General features: G+C 36.4%; 1 protein-coding gene across 8 annotated transcripts in view; it reads right to left on the reverse strand.

The window, feature by feature from the left end:
* Nucleotides 1–12,168, reverse strand: part of epb41a (erythrocyte membrane protein band 4.1a) — a 71,572-nt gene that overhangs the window by 27,707 nt on the left and 31,697 nt on the right. For 3 of the 8 annotated variants that reach the window (XM_084422696.1, XM_084422698.1, XM_084422695.1), the window contains exons 4-14: nucleotides 11,869–11,973; nucleotides 11,344–11,386; nucleotides 11,157–11,232; nucleotides 9,158–9,376; nucleotides 8,796–8,883; nucleotides 7,908–8,060; nucleotides 7,150–7,247; nucleotides 6,858–7,033; nucleotides 2,942–3,180; nucleotides 2,099–2,173; nucleotides 1,792–1,830 (exon numbers count right to left, since the gene is read on the reverse strand). In XM_084422696.1, coding sequence (XP_084278822.1) covers nucleotides 1,792–1,830; nucleotides 2,099–2,173; nucleotides 2,942–3,180; nucleotides 6,858–7,033; nucleotides 7,150–7,247; nucleotides 7,908–8,060; nucleotides 8,796–8,883; nucleotides 9,158–9,376; nucleotides 11,157–11,232; nucleotides 11,344–11,386; nucleotides 11,869–11,973 — 1,311 coding nt within the window. The remainder of the gene's footprint in view (nucleotides 1–1,791; nucleotides 1,831–2,098; nucleotides 2,174–2,941; nucleotides 3,181–6,857; nucleotides 7,034–7,149; nucleotides 7,248–7,907; nucleotides 8,061–8,795; nucleotides 8,884–9,157; nucleotides 9,377–11,156; nucleotides 11,233–11,343; nucleotides 11,387–11,868; nucleotides 11,974–12,168) is intronic. The other 5 variants (XM_084422701.1, XM_084422699.1, XM_084422702.1 and 2 more) reach the window with 2 other exon arrangements.

The raw sequence follows: 12,168 nt of genomic DNA on the forward strand, positions 1-12,168 counted from the left end.
CTTCCGGTTTAAAAAGCAAATTTCACCAACATCATGAAAAGTGCGGTAATTCGGAGTGGTGATTGGCTGCCGTAGCTGGAGAGTATGCATCTATGTTAACTGTTTCTGAGCTTTTCTCCGCATTATTCATGAGAATAAACTTATTTAATCCAATCACTGCACTGTATTATGCATGAGATTAGATTAATCTAAGATTAGTAGAGAATTCAAATGTCACAAAAGACTGCTTCGCCTCTGTTCGTTCGCTCACCTCTGCCATTTGCATTAGGAGTTTGACTACCAACACATAACACATATGTGCGGACTGCAGAGCACCACGATGAGTTTAACAACACTTGCAGTCCAGATCATAGTTCATAAATGGACCGAAACAGGCATGTTTCAAGCTTTTATGGACATAATTCATATACTCTAGTGCTCCAAAAGTAACACAGCACCATGTATGAACACATATTTCATCATGTCTTCTTCAAATGAAATATATATGTGCAAATAAGGACAGTGATCATTAACGCAATGACATAATGGATTATTCTGATACACTGAAGAGACTGTATGTTGAAATTTCAAAGAGGAATGGACAAAAAAGTAACTATGCCTTTAATCCTTCTGTGTTAAACTGATGTGTGTAATTTGTTCAGAGACTGTAGTACTTGTAACATAATGAAAATCTTCCTAATTTTTCATATGGACCAATAGCTCTGCAAAGTAATAATGCTGATTTGTTGTTATTTCTAAGAATAATTTATCAAAACGTATTTGATTTGTTCATGATAGTTGTTAGTAGTTGGTAGCAGAATTTTGTGAGTTTGTTGTCATAGGGTTATAATTTTAAAATACACCAATGAGCCCCCAACTCTGTTGTTTGGTTGTTTTTTCTCAGCTCATATTTCAATAATCATTTGTCTGTATAATGAGCGTGTTTGTAGGTCTGTGTTTTGTTGGTTGTCTCCCTACTTCCCATCCTCTACACTCCCACTTTTCCACAGCTTTACACGTCCATTTCTTGAGTCTTTCAAATCTGAGGTGTGAACGACCAGTGCTTTAACAGGGGGGTTTCATGACACTTTAGTTTCCGCCTTACAGGTAAATTCTTTGGGTATCGCCGGGGTACCTCAGGGTTTAGTGCTTGGCCGTATCCTTTTTTTCAATATATACTGCTGGAATCATCCAGGGTATGGGTTTTTCAGGAAAATAGGTATGTCCAAACCTCTGACTGGTAGTGTATAAATCTCATTGATTTTGTTCTTCAGTTTTGTTATACATTAACATGTTTCTGTTGATAGAGCTTAGGTTGTTTTAAACATTCCTTAAAATATGCTTTAAATTGCTTCTCCAAAAATGTCAATGAATTAAAAGTATAAACGTATATAAAAGTGTTTATTTAAAATATTATTTATCTCAGTTGGATTTAAAGTTGGAGTAACTCAGGTTTGCAGCAGGAAAACACAGTTTGGCTTTCCTAAAAACGAAAGTTTTGGTCTGCATCTATGTAAAAGACAGTGCAACAGACAATGCATGCTAGAGTAAATGCCACAATAACAATGTAAATGTCATAATGTTCATCCGTACTTCACTCATTCTGTAAACCTCAGTATGCACTGATTCACTGGATAGGTATCTGACAGCTACAGTGCTGTTTGGTACAGCCTAACTCATACAAGTGCAAGCAAGATACAGCCAAAGCAGATAATAAATTATATTTTTGTTGTAAAACATGGGCAGTGAGGAAATGATGAGTACAATGGCATCGTCCTCATGCTGTGATAACTGTATGGAACAAGCTCTGACCTTCCTCATGCGCACCATCTCAGTGTCCGCCCGTGGCGACTGTTTAGACCCCAGAGGGGAAGAAAGAGAGTATGTAAGTGTCTACAAAACAAGTTACCTCTTTGCTACTCACTTACTGCATCAAAAAACAAGATTCACGATGGTTATGATTTTCTTACAGCTGTTAATTTATGTCTTAATAGTATGATACTATAATATTGTCAGCATGCACTAATATTTTAACAAGTTTATCAAATGCTTTTTTTTTACTTTTTTTTTATGCATATTACAACAGCCTTAGTGATTGGCTGAAATCATGAGCACAAACCTGGCTCTTTCTCTCCCCATTGGTGGCCGTCACCACCGGGGCATCACGGTGCCGCCGTTCTCGCCGGGCTACCGTCTGTAGCAGCACAGAGAGAGTATGCATACTCTTGCGGTCTCAAATAGACCTAAACATCATGTCCATCTTACATGTGTGGTCTCAAGTAAAGATGCTTTTTCTTTCTAATTGGAACTGTAATCATTCTAGTTATGAAAAGGCCTTGCAGCTTCTTATAGGTACTTTTAGGCTTGCTTTCTGATCACTTACTCCAACAATTCAAAGGTCAGTTAGGAGTCTGTACTGCAGGTTTATAAAAAAAAGGTTCATGGATCAAAGTATTTCTTACATTTTAAGCATTTATTTAGGAACCTGGTGCACTTTCTCCCTCGTTTAGGCATATATGAACACAGCAAACATGCTCAGATCCGTAACAAAACAATCGCTCCGAGAACGAGGTGGTCTCGGCCCGATTGCAAACAAACTCTAGGGTGGTTCGGTTGATGTGAGAAAGCTTTACTCACATGTGACTTGCATAAACACATTTTGGTACGCTTTGAAATGTTGCCTTGTGAAAGCGAACCGAACCAAGAAGAAAATAACAAATTAAGTCCCTGTTTCGGAAAACAGAGCAAATGATCTACAGGTCTGAAAATGCCCCCCAGTTTCCGAGGCTTTCATCTATACTTAAACATAAAATAGGGGGCACTAAAATTATCTAAAACAAAATATGATTTTGCTCAAATAAAAACATAATTAATTAAATAAAAGCATTAATTATGATTTAAAATACATTTCCATTAATTTTATATTGACAAACTATAGTATATATTTGTGTGTGTGCCATACCTTGATTTCAGGTGTGCCCTCTGCTTTGGTGCTGTGTGTTTTGGAGCCATCTGTCACATGGGCCTTCACCTCACTCTTCCTCTCAGAGGAGCGTAGACGGCCCGTGGGCGTGGACGTCTCTTTACGGTCAGTGCGGGCGGCAGATGCCACTGGGGAAGGAGCCACATCACCCGGGGAGATGGGAGACATAATGGGAGCGCTGACGGGACGAGCATTCTTATCTGGGGTCGAAACCATGGCTGTCAGAGAAAAATGTATGGGACAGAGGAGTTCTGTATGTTACACTAAAATCATGGAGTAAAAATAAATAAGTTCACTTTAACATAGTGACAATTGTTTGAGTTTTGTCTCCCATAAAAAACTTTTGGTGTTTGCTGTGCACCTCTGATGAGAAACATAGACACACAAGCAGTAATACACATTCTTATTGTGATAATTATAAAACGATTCAAACCTAAATTAATACACTCTGAAAAAGGAGTACACTTTAGCATACTTTAAAAAAAGAGTACTTATTATGGAAATAATACACTTTGAATTAATATACTATAAGTGAAAACTGAATGTAATGTTTTCGGACTTAAAAAAATGCATATATATTATAGTTTATATTTATAATAAATGCCACCAGATGAACTTTAGAGTATTTTTTAGCCCACGTAAGTAGGAATTAAGTACATATTTATATGTAATTTCATTATTCTGTTGTCTTTGAAATGGTTCAAGTGTACTGCCGAATTTACTAATAAACATAAAACATGCTTTAATTCCATTTCTATTGAAACTTGTATTTTATATTTTTAAACAAATTTGTAATTACACATTTGTAATAGAGTTGCATTGAAGATACCATGAAGATACCATTTATTATATATGAACTTTAAATGTAATATTGAATAACACGCTACAGTTAAAGGGGAACATGGCAACTCTAGCCATTTCTTCGCTGATTTTCCCTTTTGTTGTCTACCGAGGTGGGTAATACATCATACATAGTATCATATGGCGTGTGTGTTTATATTGAATTGCCGTAAAGCAGTTTGTGTTTCTCGCTCGTTCTCGCTTCTCACGAGACTTCCTATTTCCAACTTACCGGGACGTTAGTCCCCATGTTGCAAGGTTGGTTTTCCGCCGGGGAACGCTGGGGGGTGCGGGGAAAGTCACCATTCTCACCAGAACAGGTTATTTAACCATCCAAATGATTTATAAACGGATTTATTAAGTTGAAATAGTTGCCAAGTTCCCCTTTAATGAAGTACTTTACATGTGATTTACTATGTCAGTCAACACATTAAAATAAGTGTACTTCTTTAAAGCACTGCAAAAGATTTTTTAAATAATTTAAAAAGTACTTACTATAAATTTAAAAGTTTTTAATTACAAAGTGCACTTTTTAAAAATGTGTTAAGAAACGTAGTCATGAAAGTGGACTCTCTTTAAGAACACTTAATTGTATGTATGTATGTATGTATGTGTGTATATATACTGTACTGTACGTACTGTATATACATATATAAAACAGCATGCTGTTTTTGGGCAAGTTAAAATAGTCTTTTGAGTCATCTCAAATATGAAACGATCTACAAAATCATGTAAACACAGTGACAGATACTGTTGTTTTTCGTAAGATTAGGAACTTTAGGAGGAAAGAAGAACAAGCTGAGGGAATAAAGCTCCACCTCAGGAAAAAGAGGTTTCTGAAAGAGTGCAGCCAAGGAGCACAAACCAATCATCCTGCAGTGTTTCTTTCCAATTTTTTCCCCTCTCACTCCTTTTGAGCTGATCAAGCTCCTGTCGGCCTGTGAGAAATTCTCTGGGCAAAGCCTGACCTGACAATCAAACTGCAACATAAACAATTGCTTCAGGAACTCGAAATCTCACTCTGCATGGACTTTATTGTCTTCACAGGTACATGCTTGGAGTTGTTATCCACAAGAATAAACAATACCAAACTTACCTTCATTTAAAATTTTCAGGAACCAACTTGTTAATCAAACTACTAATCAAAACAGCAATCATTCTGTCTTGCTATTCTTTTTATAAGCATTTCAGGGAGGGTCATTTGCGAAATTGCAACAACTGAAATCTTTAAAAGACTATGTAAGATTCACTTCATGGAATTTTTATGTAATAAATAACCAACGGTCCATCTCTGATGAATGCAGAAAGTAATTAAGTCTACCTAAGGATGAATAATTAAATTATCAGTGGGTTAACTAGGGTTGCTTTTCTGGATCACACCACTGCTGTGATTTTTCTCCCACAGTGAGTTCACCTGCACTGCCTAAAGCAACCACAGTTTATTTATACCACAAGAAAACACCTTCACTTTACCTCAGAGACACGTGGCTCTGTTCCAATCTCTAGTGAGCTGTCACCATCTACACAGCCAGCTGCTTTAATCAAAATAAAACCACAAGAGACTGATTTGGAACACTTTCCATTGGTAGCAACTCTGAAAAGGACTGTCAGTAAATTTAAGACCAGAAGATTCCAACGGAGTCTGATTTTAGCATGTTTCTAAAATGAATACTCTCCATACTCTATTAAACACACAAAAATGTAACCAAAGTAAATACAATACATTTAATAGAACAAATACTTCTAAAAACTTTGTAGTTAAAAAATGTTTTCTACCCTTATGAAAACACAAAAAAAAAAAAAAAAAAAAAAAAAACTTTTTAAAAAACGACTTGCAGATAATCTAACAATAATTAAATAAAGGGCCTCTTAAAGGGATAGTTCACCCAAAATTGAATTCTGTCATCATTTACTCAACCTCATGTTGTTCCAAACCGGTATGAGTTTCTTTCTTCTGCTGAACACAAAAGAAGATATTTTGAAGAATGTTGGTAACCAAACAGTTGACGGTAACCATTGACTTCCATAGTTTCTTTCCTACGATGTAAGTCAATGGCTATACAGTCTGGCTGATGATGAAAAAAAAAAATTGGGGGGTGAATTATCCATTTAAAGGCAATGCAAGTAATTAACATATAAATGACATATAAACATGTTCTTAGGTGGGTCAAAAAGCACTCTAAAGTTCAGCTAATTTCATTTATGTAATACTACAAAAAATGTATAATACATAATACAACTATAATATATTTTCATTTAATTGCAAAAACATTAATCTCACACTTAAATATACTCTTTTAAAGTATTTTAAAATAAAGTACTTTTAAAGTATATAGTTTTCATAATAAGTACTCTTTTTAAAAGTATGCTGAAGTTTCCCTGTTTTGTTTTTTTTAGAGTATGCATTGTGTGTTTTTTTTTCATGAAGTATGATATGTTGTTTTGGAATTTGGCCAAATGGAGGTATCTATTATATGGCAGCAAGAGTGTGAAATGGATTTGACACAGTTAAATCACATACTCATTTCATATATACACAATTGACAACATGACTTAACATTTCTGTCCAAGAATAGCCATAGTCAAAACCCATGCTTGAAGACTGAGAAAGCTGTCCAACATATGATTGTTAGTGGGTTTGTTTGCTGTGGACACAGAGAGTAGCCTGAATGCAGAATGTATCTGTCCTTCAGTGTAAAGCCAGCAGAGACAAACAACTTCTGCTCACAGCTCAAATAAAAACAGATTGCTTGCAGAACAACTTACATAAGGAGTCTGAACCTTCCCAAGGGAAGTACATTAGAGAATTGGAGAGAGGTTGAAAGAAGGAGAGAGAATGAAAGAGCAAATGAGATCTCAAGCAGAGCAAAAGCAAGTATCAGACTTGTGATGTCAAACTCCCTGAGGTAACTAGCAGTGATTGACCAGAATCCAACAAAGTTTGCCAATCATCTGCCTCTATTTTCAATATAACTTGCTGTACCCATAGGCAATCAGAGCTGAATACAGTAAATCAAAATGGGAGAGAAAAATAATTTCATAGATGGTTACACACCTCCATCTAAGCTGCGGGATGCCCTCTTACTGGCAGAGCGCTGGAAATGGGGGGCAGGTCTATCAATCATGGAGCTGGCTTGACGGGTCTGAGCCTGAGTACGCCCGCTGTAGCGGAACTTTGATCCCAGAGCCAGGAACTTCCTGGGAGTAGTGGCCGCCTCTGTGGATGTCAACCTGGGACAGAAGAGTTTACATCTCTTCATAAAGTATGTGGACTCAAATCAATTTATAAAAACAAACAGTTACTAAGATGTGAATACATGTTGTGACGCATTGCTTGATATTTATACCTGAAGAATGTGTGATGCTCCACACATACTTTCCACAGCTTTTTGGCGGCCTTGTAGTTGGGCAGTTTAAAGCCAATGGCGCTTTCGTAATGTTCCAGCTAAAAAAAATGTTTGAAAAGAAAAATCATGTCATGAACAGAAAAATCACCAATAGTTATTAAATATTATACAATAGTTATTAAATATTATAATGAAATTAACAAAATAGATATAGAGTATATGTGAGTCTCCTTGACTTCATGTAGCGTTTAATTTTTTGAATTTCAAAGAATTTTCCAGTTATCTATGCTGACTGAAAAATAGACAACCGAATACATCATTTAAAATAAAATAAAAATACATTTATATATATTAAAAAAAAATGATAATTTATAAAACGAATTAAATTTGCTGTAAAAATGCTATTTCTGAGTAATATGATGTCAAACACAATTGATTCCTCGCATCTTGTGACGCCAAACTAGACAAAGCATGTCTAATGTAGCCATGTTTCATCTGACAGTTACATTAGAGTGAAAGATGTATGGTTTGGAAACAATATGAGGGTGAGCAATGAAAGCTTCCTTTCATTTCTGGGTGAGCTGTAACTTTATTATTTTTGATCAAATTATGTTCTACCTTGACATATCCTAAAAATGTTTTTAGATTGTGTCTTAATAATAATCTTTACAATATAGGTGATGTCAGACTTAGCTCTTTATGTTCCAAAAAAATATAAATATAATGTGGCTTGATTAAATTCAGTTGTGTACACATACATCAGATGGCCGTATCTTGATGAAGAAACTGCTGCGTTTGTAGGAGACTTTGAGAACTTTTGGCCAGGGGAATCGATTAATCCTCAACTTGTCCTTATACACCATCAGGCCACTGGAGCAAACCCCCAACATTATATCCACCCCATCCAGATCCTGACAGAAAGAGAAAACAGTATTCTGTAATCATCTTTTGACTCAAGATTTGAGGTAGTGTAAACAAGCATTTTACAAAGCTCTACCACTAGGAGGAGCCCCTGCTTCACTTTTAAAAAAGTGAATTCTATCATTTATTTAAATCCAAGACTTGATGCAAACAGATTGACCTGGTTTCAGCTACCAACTCTGAGCAGTGGCAGGACATGCAATGCTTTTACCACAAGCACTCCTGTGATATGAAGGACGTTTTATTTGACAGCTCAGACTGATGATTTCTCATAAAGCAGGTGGTTTAATCAATTCTGGGGAAAGTCACATTGTCTAACAGACGTAATTGAATGTATTTTAAGTCACAGCACGCTGCAGTAAATGGAGGCTTGTAAATGTATGTATTATTATTATTACTATTATTATTATTATTATTATAACCCAATCAACAACCAAAGTTATTGCAAAAAACAAATGATCAAATAAATGTTTATAAGTGTATCAATAACTACAAAACAACTTCATTTAAATAATGCTGGCATATAATATTTTTGCATTTAATTTATTTTAAAATGTTAAAGATTTTATTTAATTGATATTGATGTTTATTTCAAATGTATTGATAGAAAATAAAATCCTGGATTTTAAACTGTGTTGCAAACATATAAAGAAGGAAAGACAACCCTTAAACCCTTATTTTTCGTATTGCATTTGTGGAAATTGCCTTCTGTAAATCTACTGTACCTTTGCCTGGTGGAGATCAAGCCCATACATGGCCAGTTTTTTGGCATTCTCCAGGAACATCATATCAGCCTGAGCCGGACTCATAGATCTGCAGGGGGGAAAAACATGCTACATATATCCTGCAAACCTGACAGTATATTTGAAAGTGCAACACACTAAATTCTTGTCTAATTTTACTCAGGATCATAACATTAACTTAATAACGAAACGTGCAAAAACATTTTAATCTTAACCTCTAGTAAATGTGCTTTTAATTCCCCTGCCCTAACAAAAGTTACCAAACATCCATTTATCATAAGTGTATATATGCATGTAAATAAATCATAATCATCACCCCACCAACAAGAAACAGTCATGATCACCTGTATGTGCGGTGAAGCTCCATGACTTTCTCCTCAAGCTCTCTGGTCTGTCCTGGGATCAGCTGGAGCTCCTTGGCATAGTCACTGGCGTGAACCTCTGGGTCGTATTCACCCAACTCAGACTGCAGGGCGTAAGAGCCCAGCAGGGCCAGGGTCACGAAAGAGCAGGGCAGACAGCCGTTCTTGATGTCCTTCCGCAGCTGCAAACACAAGTAGTACCTGCGCAGTGCAAGTAATTTCATTTAAGCTCAAAAACTCAAAGACATTATGACATTATGTGCCAGGATATCACATGTTACAAGTTGGGACAAGATTTTGTAGCAGAATGTAATACACAAGAGTCAAAAACTGGTACCGTGACGACAACAGTAAAGTGACGTCAGTGTGCCGCTGTGATTATTCAGGGTGAAAGGGGTTTTGTAATTTACGAGTGTGATAATGAAACTGGCTAGAGAATTGCATGCTCACTTGGTACGAAACAGCAGGAGGCTTTCCATTTTATTAATGATTTAATCTGGCAAGTATCAGAGATTAGTTTTAAAATTAGTGAGTGAGCAAGCGAGAGAGAGGAAGAGAGAGAGACAAATTACTGTCCAATATGGTTGGAAATGGATATAAGTAGAGATGGAATTTTAGAATTGTATTATTCTTGTGGTTCCAATTCAATTCACATACATATACATTTATATATCTATATATATACGATCCGAGATAGAACGAAACATCGACAAGTACAGGTTACTTTGGACTTCGGCGTGTGCTTAAACGGGCAAATACATTTTGTGTTAAAATATCCATCTTGTCGAGTTTTCATTTAAATGCAGTCAGTTCTGTCTTCAGTGAACATAAACAGTTGGGAAAATAATCAAACACTTGTAAATATATTAGATAATATAATAAAACATTTATAATAAACCTGCTGCTGTCTCTGTCATTTAATGTTAAACAAACAACAAAGGAAAGCAAGAGAATCACTCACTGCTCTTGACATGTTGGTGTTTTTCTGAATGCACTGACAGGGGCCCCCTCAGAATGTTTTGTTTAGGGCCCCCAAAAGTCTAGGACTGGCACTGCCCGCAGCGAATATATTTTATCAGCCTTTGTGATTTGATAATCTCACTAAGCCATTTCACCAAACCGATTTTATTTCTATATGGCTATAATCCTAGACATTAGCCTAAAGAAACATTAAAGGGGGGGTGAAATGCTATTTCATGCATACTGAGTTTTTTACACTGTTAGAGTTGGATTCCCATGCTAAACATGGACAAAGTTTAAAAAATTAAGTTGTACGTTTGATGGAGTATTTCTGTGCCAAAAATACTCCTTCTGGTTTGTCTCAAGTTTCGGAAAGTTTTTTTCGAGTATGGGCCTGTGTGACGTCAGATGGGGCGGAATTTCCTTATACGGGTCCTAAGGGCACTTCTCCCGGAAGGGCGCGCGCGCACCCGTAGACCAGAGCGAGAGAGCGAAAGCAGTACGCCCATCAAAGCGCTGTGCTCGCTGCAGTCACAGGACTTTGTTTGTTCCCTGCATTTCGACGATGATTGTTTTATAAACAAGGCCCAGTTTGACGCCGGATTTAGCAGTCCCAACAATAAAGGTTCACGGTCGTGCGTTGGAACCGCAGGCGGTGAGTAAAACTGCTTCAAATGTCTGTGTGTTGTTAGCTATCGGCGCGTAAGCACCGCCCACACGGCACGCCTCCAGTCTCTCGGTTTTTTCCGGAAAGACTCGGTACAGCCTATCTTTCTTTTATAAATATAATAAAACTAAAGACTTTTTCGAGATATGAAGGATGCAATACTACTCTATAGGTACTCAAGATTAACATGAGATTGACTGAAATTGAGTGTTTCACCCCCCCTTTAAGGAAAGACAGAGGAAAAAGATGGGTGAATGCAAAGGTCATTGAAAAAGTCAAATCGCCTGGCAAGAACTCCAGAGAGACTGTGGTGTGTCCGCACATTATATATAGAATAAAGAAAGTGCTGTTCACCTGGTGATGTCTTCTGATAGCTGGGCAGGATCAGGAGGGTAGAACTTCACATTGAATGTGAAATCATAGTTGGTGCCTAGATATATGTAAACATGATTTAAAATAGCAACAACAGAAAATAGAGACTGACTTTCTGATAATTATAACATAATTATAACATATACCAACGAGCTGAACGGTTACTCACCTTGTACTTGCCGTCTGATCTCCTTGGTAAAGTCCAGCCATGTCTGAAAGAAAAAGGAAGCTTTAACAAAAGGCCTGTTTACACCAAGAACGACAACTTTAAGATAACTACAACAATAACTATATCAGCTTCCCCGCCAAACGTTCTGTATAATTGTAAGCAAGTTCTGCATTTGAGTCATTTGCCGTTTTAAATGCTCAAGCTCTTTAAAGTTGGATGGATTCTGAAGTTGGATGGATTCTGATTGGCTCTCAATGTTTTTATTGTTCATCATTTTCTTTAAGTGATTCAGATATTGTTCCTTTTAATAGTTATTGTTATAGCTGTAGACCTTGGTGTGATCAGGCCTTTACTGCTATGAAAACTCCTGATAACTATAAAGAAAGCAAATCTATTTTTAAAATACATAGTTAATCATTTAAAAAAAAAAAAAAATCAAAAAAAAAAGTAAAAAGCTAAATTAAAGCTGAACAAATAGCCGTAAATATTAAAAGAATGTGAGTAAGTGCCAACAGATTGAGGTACCTTTATGGTTGGTGTCTCCCATATGGCCAGACCGTAATAGTCCTTCTCTAACAGGTTCAAGTGGTCACACACCTTTGCAAACAGCTCCTGGCCTTTGGCATGTTTCTGGAAACAAAGAAATGTAGTTAAATCATAACAACATAGTACTATTTTAGTGTTTTAAGCAGACTTATGTTTTTAAAGCTAATAAATTTTTTTAATTACTATTATGGGACTGCTAAAGGTTAACACATTTTTACAAGATAAATAGATCACTTGGAAAGAAAGGAGGTCATGTGACAGGAACGTAGCACTTTTCAG

Source organism: Rutilus rutilus (genome assembly GCF_951802725.1).
Source record: "Rutilus rutilus genome assembly, chromosome: 11".
Lineage (NCBI taxonomy): Eukaryota > Metazoa > Chordata > Actinopteri > Cypriniformes > Leuciscidae > Rutilus > Rutilus rutilus.